This window comes from Triturus cristatus, chromosome 6 (genome assembly GCF_964204655.1).
Source record: "Triturus cristatus chromosome 6, aTriCri1.1, whole genome shotgun sequence".
Lineage (NCBI taxonomy): Eukaryota > Metazoa > Chordata > Amphibia > Caudata > Salamandridae > Triturus > Triturus cristatus.
In genome coordinates this window covers 1,413,129,250-1,413,137,731 of record NC_140589.1, presented here as the reverse complement: position 1 = coordinate 1,413,137,731, position 8,482 = coordinate 1,413,129,250, and the positions used below count along the sequence as shown (strand labels likewise).

At 45.3% G+C, this 8,482-nt stretch overlaps 1 protein-coding gene across 1 annotated transcript; it reads left to right on the top strand.

Annotated features, from left to right (window-relative positions):
- Positions 1 to 7,356: 7,356 nt before the first annotated feature.
- LOC146821481 (uncharacterized protein NKAPD1-like) lies at positions 7,357 to 7,853 on the top strand. Its single transcript, XM_085609860.1, has 2 exons — positions 7,357 to 7,507; positions 7,644 to 7,853. The coding sequence occupies exons 1-2, from the start codon at positions 7,439 to 7,441 to the stop codon at positions 7,851 to 7,853; spliced, it is 279 nt and encodes a 92-aa protein (XP_085465986.1). The 5' UTR covers positions 7,357 to 7,438.
- The last annotated feature ends 629 nt before the right edge of the window (positions 7,854 to 8,482 follow it).

Below are 8,482 nucleotides of genomic sequence, written 5' to 3'. Positions count from 1 at the left end.
CACATTTCATCTCAGTTGCTTTTATTAAATATTTTGGGGGAAGGGAAAGAAAGAACTACAGGTTATTTTTGAGAGTAGAAAGTGGCCTGGCCACGTTTTGGAGTTCAGGCTTTGGTCCTTTTTGAACATTGGAGGATACAGTTCTATAAATCGCTCCCAACTGTTAAGCACCCCCTAGAATGCCTGGTCATTAGCGTGCTTAAGACTATAATCCACTACATCATTTCTTCACCATCAAGTAACAGTCTGCTCCCTTCGCTTGGTGGCTGAAGGTGGCACAAAGTTTATGCTAACTAAATCATTGGCTGTTATCTAAAGCAATCCTGGCAGTCTTTTGGCTAATTTAAGAAAGTTGCCCCTATTTTCCATGCCATATTTCTCCCTTGTTTGGTATAACGGGGTAACTACCAAGGCCACCTTTTTGCTAGGTCCTTCATTATTCTAAGTGAGGTGCCTGGCCTGCCTGCAACAGGTCATTGAAAAAGGGCCATCTAGTGTTAGGGTAAGGCCTAATTGTGCTACATAGGCTGATGCAGTTGGGCATGTAACATTCTTGGTACAACTTGGTAGGCAAGTGTGTTCTAGCTCTAACCTCAGGGGGTGAAAATCATGTAAAGAACGGGTGAAGTCAGCATAAGGAGGTTCATTGTAGAAGACCGATCCAGATTTATGTTGGTTACGCAGATTCGTATGGAATGCATTAGTGTTTTATAAATTAATGAGTGGAAGAATGGCAGACTTGACATGGTTGGTGCCGTTATCTTGGGCCACTGTGGCACACGTACCATCTTACATACTTTTTACTGCAGTTACTGATGCCTTTGCCAACTGTTGCTATCTTGACTCTGCCCAGGACATCATCATGACAGAGTGTCTCCATGGTCTCGCCTGCGGTCCCCCATGTTCAGATACTTCTTTGGGCTTCTACTGGGACTGGCATTCCTGAGGAGCAGGTTCTGAGCTTATTTTAAGCAAAGCCAGTGGCTTAGGTCGCTTGCTGAATGTAGCACCATTAGTACTACTGCTGCCAGGGATTGCTATCTTCCCCCAGCTGCCTCTGAGCTGTAACCCTGAGTCGATCTTTGACCTGTAAGAAATCTGTTGATGTAGGTATGCATCTAACACTGATTATCACATAGGAGGCCAGTGTGAATAAATGACCGGGTTGGGCATAAAAGGTTGACTTGCCAAAATGGCTGCATGTTAATAAGCACAACTTCCAGGATGGCAGTGATTTTGCCCTACAGTGTGGCAGTTGCTAAGTCTTGTTTGGGTTGGCATGTAGTCGCTAATGGTTCTGTTATTCCTGAGGCCATGCCGACTACACTGGGGGCCCCCTGTAATGACCTTTGCCATAGTTTTTCCTGTCTGGTGCATTTCTGCTTGGGTAAGAGCAAGAATGTCCTGCCTTGTATAGTTTTTCACTTAATTTCTTTGGAAATAGTACTGCTATTGGTTCTCATCCTGCCAGTTTTGCATGTATTTGTGACACCTATATCGCCAAATTCATTCAGGTAGAAAAGCAGTTCTTCCAGGTACAGCAAAGCAGTCTTGCAGAGTACACAGCAGGTGACAGCAGAAGGCAGTCCTCAAGGTCCATCCGCATGTCAAGGAGTGAACTGAAGAGTGGATCTGAGGGCCCTACTTTCTATTTGGTGCCGCCTTTGAATTTGTACATACTTTCTAGAGGTTTCTATTTCAAAAGCATGGAATTTCCTAACTCCCCTGGCTCTAGGCTGGCTGCAGGGACAATATGGAGGTGACAAGCCCTTTGTGTAAAGGCAGAGCACAGCCTATTTAATTGCAAGTGAGACTGTGCCTAGTTCTGCCCCGCTCTTCAACCTGCTAGCAGATTGTCCATCCAGGCACATCTTATCCCTCTATTTTGTGACTGTCTGGGAGGAATTCACAAAGTCTGTCAGTTACACCCAGTCATGTGACCCAGTGCAGACTGCAGGCACCAAACGGCCAAGTACAGGACAATCCCAGCTTTCTGAAATTGGCATTTTCAAAATTGTAATAAAAAATCTGACTTGCCATTAAAGAGGATGTTTCATTACAATTTTCACAGATTCCAAATATGAAATGCTTACCTGGTCCCAATCAAACGTTAGCAGTAATTAAATGTAATAAATCAACCCAATGTTATCCTATGGGACAGGTAGGCCTCGCAGTAGTGAAAAACTAATTTAGGCGTTTTACACTGTCAACATTTTAATTACAATGCACCCTGACCTATGGACTGCCGAGGGCCTATCATAGGGGTGACTTATATGCAACAAAAGGGGAGTTTGAGGCTTGGCTGGTAGTTTAAAACTATGTTTTGGCTGCAATGGCAGCCCTGAGAAATGATTTAAGGGGCTACTTATGTGGGTAACACAATAGGCGCTGCAGGGCAACTAGTAGCATATAATCTACAGGCCCTGAGTGCATGGTATACCACTCTACCAGGGTCTTATAAGTAAATTAAACATGCCAATCAATTGTAAACCAATGTAACCATATTTAGGGGATTGTGCACTTTACCTCTGCTAACCAGTGCTAAAGTGTTTGTGCTCAGAGTCCCAGCAAAAACGAATTTCAGCAACAAGTGTAGGTAAATAGGCAAACAGTGTAGGTAAATAGGCAAACGTTTTCAGGGATAATTGGATCTAAAGAAGCCTTTTATTTAACCAGAGAGGCTGACATTTCTCCTCTGTTAAATGGACATTTCGCTAATTTAGTTATGCACGAAGCAATTATATTGCCCTTTACATTGGAAACAAGATCAGGCTGCAAATCATAATTGTGGCAGTTTTTATAAAAAAAACTTCAGTATTTGCAGGTTAAAATTCAGTAAACTCACATTTACTAGCTACTATTTAACATCACTATCTAGATCTAGGCATGCCTCCAACCTATCAGCATAACTGATATAGCAGATATAATTGATTTAACAGTGGTGAATGTCCCTTAGTTTCTGTATGAAAATAACATTAAACGATGATGCAATTTTTAAGATAGACTAGGAAGCGAAAGTAGACAATATGGGCTGGTGAAAGACTGGATAACTTGGGCGACGTCTCTGGGTTTGTCCGGCCCTTTCAATTTGGAAGGACAATAATGCAGTAAAGTAGCATTCTTATATGCATGGAGTCAGATGTTGTGATGACGCTTCGCACTTTATGACTCTGGACTAAGGAAGAGACCATATGACTCAGTGTTGACATTTTGGTAGCTCGAAGTCTAGCTGACTAACTGATTGTAACTTCTGTATAATTAAGCACGGACGTCATGAAACCTGCTAAGCACTCTTTGGGACTTATTTCGTTATTAATAACGACGTTTGGTGATAAAATGTATTCATACCAATCTCAATGTTATCAGAGTATTCTTAGTTAATGTAATGAGCCAATTTTAGAATGATATCTGTGTTTCATACCCCTTATAGTACTGAATGTGCAATATGCTATATAATTCTGCATAGCTAAATTATCGATGAATCTGTAAATAAGGATTTGGAAAGGTTTTAAGCAATAATTATTATTTTTAGGACAATATTTATTTATTGGTTGCAATTAGCACTTTATGCAATATCAGGCTTTGCCAGAAAAATAGTTTGAACATGAATTCTGTAATTTGTTCTGCAGTTCAGAGTATTTACAAGTTTACATTTCCTCCATTTAGTCGTTAAGCGTCTTCAGTGGTGCTTTAAATCAGAAAATGAGAAGAAATATTTAACACAAATCTTCAATCTGACCTAGCATTCTTTGGTCATTATTTCGTAGAAGAAGATGAAGTACACATTGCAAATAAAATAGTTCATGCTAAATAATGCTTTTTAAAAATTGAACACGTAACTAAAGTATGGCTTGTATAAAACGTACTTTTGTACAGACTTATGTGTACAAAGTAGCCAGCACTAATTAACACAAGCAAACATTGTGCACCTCATAACTCAGCGCAAAACGAGTGATTTTTGTGCGGATTAAAACATCAGCATGACCTAGCCCATTCCATGTAATAATACTCAAAGCTGGTGTGATTGCTGATTGAAGTTTATTCTCTGATCTCAGTTTTGTCCAATAATATTTGTTTACAATATTTATGCAATATAATCTAAGGAGGGCACTTCCCGGTAGTTATAGACTGAGGTACAATCAGAGGTCTTGGTCAAAAACTCCGTGAATATAACCGCTCCCTTGAACAATATTGCTATTGTTAATCGGACCTTTACAATGTGGGGGGAAAGTTACAAAATTGCGCGTTAGATGGTTTATTTAGGTAGAATGTTGCAAAAAGTATACCTTTTGATTTTATTTTCGTGAAAGGCTGCACCATAGCGCATAAAAAGGTGTATACATACAAGGGCATATTCTCAAGGACTCATCGCCGATTTATCTGCACTTTTCCGTCACGAAAGTGGCAATACATTTATCGCCCTATTCACAAGCCTGCGCTAACAGCCGACATCTTCAGTTTACCTGCGATAGCTGGCACTAAAATCATCGCCAAGGCTGACAGCTACAACTAACGCTAATCATATGCAGAGTAGGCGTTCCCGTGCAAAAACTCATGATAACACCACTTCATGATATTCTCAATGACCAGCCAGATCATCGATGAGGTCCAAAAACAGGCGATAAGGCAAGTTACCAGCAGGGAATTAAGGCCTGCTTTTTTCTGGTCATTGTAAGACGAAAACCTGCAGCATAAAGGGAGCCCAGCCCAGAGCCACATCTGAAGACCAACAGATACCATGGATCGACTAATCATGCAGCTTGCAGAACCAAGGGGGCCACAACACCCACCGCCACCTCCCCCAGGACCACCCCCACCCCCAGGACCACCCCCCCCCCCCCACGGACTACCACCGAGGCAGCACAGAACAAGACAGTGGACCATCTGAAAATGCACCAGCCTCAGAGACTTAACGCCAGAGGATGTCATTGCCCACTGCAGTCTCAAAAGGACAACCATCCTCCGCATCCTGACCCACATTGCCCACAGCCTGACGGTACCAACACAGCGGACAACCAACATCCCTCCGTAGACAAAGCTGCTGGCTGTTCTGCAATTGTTGGCCTCTGGTACCTTCCAACCAACAACTGCCAATGTCGGAGGAGTCTCAAAGCTAGCTCTATCAAAATTCCTCACACCTGTCTTGAATGTCATCATCAGCTTCATACACCAGCACCTTCACTTCCCCCACACTGAGCAGGAACAGATGGAGACCAAGCAAGGCTTCTACGCCATAGCTGGCTTCCCACACGTGTTGGGGGCAATTGACTGCACATATGTCCTACTTGTGCCCCCTGCTGACACTGCACACAATTACCGCAACAGAAAGCACATACATTCCATCAATGTGCAGGCAATAGTGGACCACCGGGGACTGTTCACCAATGTTGTTGCCAACTTCCCAGGCAGGGTGCATGATTCCTACATCTTCCGACAGTCCATCACCAACCAGCGCTTTCAGGATGGCACCTATGGAAATGCACTGCTCGTTGGTAAGTACCAACGGAACACACCACACACCTCAACTCCACAATCATATAACTCACAACTGTGGGAATGCACACGTAACAACATCACATACAACATGCCAACCAACATGCTCACCTACCAGACACAAAACACAAGTAACTGTGGTAACAGGGGCCAGACATGTAGACAAACCATCCACAAAGGCATAGCCCCTCTGCCACACAATTGCAGAATGTGGGGAGAGGTGGGAACCAAGAATGTGCGAAGGAGGCAAGTGACCCATGAATAAGAATGTACGCAATGTCAAGTGTGGTGGTGATGTGCTGGACAGTCCTGAGTATGCAGAGCATAGACATGTCCATGTAGACATACACTGCTGGTGTTTGTAGTGTTGTGGACAGTGGACGCAACCATGTTACCTCAGGCAGTGGGGAAGACCGAGGACATGTAGCTATGTCCCCCCCTGTAAGCGTAAGTGTAGTGGGCTGGGCCGGCGTACGTCAGTCCTGCGTATGAGTGTGTATAAATCGCGCGGGGCTCTGGGCATGGTTCACTACCGGGATGGCCACCAAAGTAACTACTGCGTGTGTCTCTGTGTCTGCCACATCCTGACCTTAGGCCTACACACATGGCCGACCACCTCCAACGGCCAAATTAACACCAGCAACAAGGTGGCTACGTCACACGCCACCCGGCGCACATCTCGTCATCGCCCGCAGGGGCGTGTCTGCCAGGGTGGCGCCCCTCACCCAGCCACGAGGCAGCCGCCATGATCGGTGGTGCCTGCGCGCTCCTGTGTGCCTGCTGCACCCCAGCCTGCTGGTCCCCAGACCCATCCAGCGCCCAGCGGTGATTCTCACCCCTGCACACCCAGGCCTCACTGCTCACCTGCCGCCACCGGCGTGTCTCCAAGAGGGTCACCACGTGCTGGTGCAATCTTTAAGCCCGAGGCACGCAAGCTTGGCGTCGTAGACGGCATCAAACTTGAAGTCTTTGCTGTTCCTGAGACTTCTTGAACAGGGGGCAAGCTCTACCTCAAGCCGTTGTAGAAACTCACAAAAGCAGATTGTAGAAAATTCAGTCCAGTCCGTCCTTTTACTGCCCAAGACAGAAGCAGCCACTGCAGGCCAACACAGCAAAGCACACCGCAAAGTGGTTGTTCCTCCTCACAGCTTCTCCAGCTCTTCTTCTTGGCAGTCTTCTTGATCCAAAAGAGTTCTGAAATATTGGGGTCTGGGCGCCAATATTTATACTAACAAATCCTTTGTCCTCTGCAGGCAGAGGGTCCTGTACCTAGTTCACAACCAGTTCTGGGTGCATTCTGCCAGTGTGCACCATCTTCCTTTGTCAGTGTGGGCCAGGGCCCTCAGACGCACCACAGGAGGTGGAGCCAGCATTGTGGAAGGCAGGCACAGCCCTATTCAGAACCAGGTGCTACTCCTCCCACCCATCTACATGCAGATAGGTCTATTTAGCCCTGTGCTGACTCACCCTGTCTCCTGGAGTCTCCCCCAGCCCCTGTCACTCACAAACCAGACAGACAATACACAAGCTAGCAGAGGCAGGCTGGATGGTTAGGTAAGAAAATACCTACTTTCTAAAAGTGCTATTTTCAAACACAGAGTGTTAAAACCAACTTCACAAAAAGATGTATTTTATCATTCTGAGTTCAGGCATACTAAACTCGAATTTCTACCATGTTCCCTGGGTCAGTTAGGATTATAGGATGTTATAGTCAAACTGCCCATTCTGTGATAAACGAAGTAGGCTGTAATTCACTATCAGGACATGCCACACACACCAGGGAATGTCCTACTTTTCACATACAATGCACCCTGCCCACAGGGGTACCTTGGGCCTACCTTAGGGGGCCTATTGCATAGCCTATGCAATTTGGAACCAGCTGGACGGTGATGTAAGGTAATGCGGATTCACAGACCGGAGTTCCACAGAAAAGAAAGGCTGGAGAATGTCCCGTATTCCTCTTGGCAAGGTTCTCCTGCGGAATGGTATACGCCATACAAATGCCCATGATAAGGTGGCATCACAGTGGCTATAGAGAGTTGTACCCTGAGGAATTTGAACCTAAAAAGACACACATGCGTTGTGATGGCATTGATGGTGATGTTCAAAGGCACATGAAAAGTAAAAGTCATGATCCAGTGACCTCGTAGAAAGAGCTTCGAAAAGTTCGGTCATTGAATAAATGCTTTTATGAATGTGAGGCTAGCATCCCCGAGAGATCGGGTCATAGTGGCTATAAAGAGCTGTACCCAGAAGAATTTGATACTGATAGCCCTGATGAAGTTCCATCCTCTGGAACGAAACGCGTTGGCTGTAGTCCTGTGTACATCTATTGTTGTATGAAGATGAATAAGGAATAAAGGAATTTTCATGAAATAAGATGGCTTTTTTGGATATGTAACTTCATCCCTGGTGCCGCCTCCACTTTTCTTCAAGAGTCTATCCCTGGATTATCCAGTAAGACCTTTCCACAGCAGGTCTTGGAGACGTCTGGCACAGGACTTTTTCTGACTTATGGGACTAAAATATTGATGTGCTCAACAATAGTCGGCTGTGGGATCCTTTTCTTGTAATGTCATGATAATTGGACTGCAGCCATGCTAATCGTCATGCAGTGTCACTTGCATTTTCAGTGTGGCTCACGGACACGCCGATTTGCTGTGTTCAGCACATGTGCATGGTTTGTTGTGAGATTAGTGATGTGTAGGGAGGGCCCCCTCTGGGCACATTGTCGATGGGGGCCTACTTGCTGTTTCTATGTGTGCTGCAGTATGCCAATGAGATCAGGGACATTATCCAGAGTCATTGTGGGTGTGCACTGTGCTATACTTAATTGTGCATGTGTGCCATTGTGCCCATCTTCCCCCGTCCCCCAAGTCCCTGGTCGTTACTCACCCTGTTGCTGTTCGGTCAGGTCATGTTGAGCAGTGTCCGGTCCCCCAACTCCTGCCACCGTCTCCCCACTGATGACTGTGGACACCATTTCCTC

What these genes read in the sequence shown, in the direction of transcription:
- LOC146821481 (XM_085609860.1), top strand. Translation starts at nt 7,439, where the DNA reads ATGTCCCGTATTCCTCTTGGCAAGGTTCTCCTGCGGAATGGTATACGC. An exon ending in ATACAAATGCCCATGATAAG is followed by an intron (nt 7,508 to 7,643) that starts GTGGCATCACAG and finishes GTGACCTCGTAG; the next exon opens with AAAGAGCTTCGAAAAGTTCG.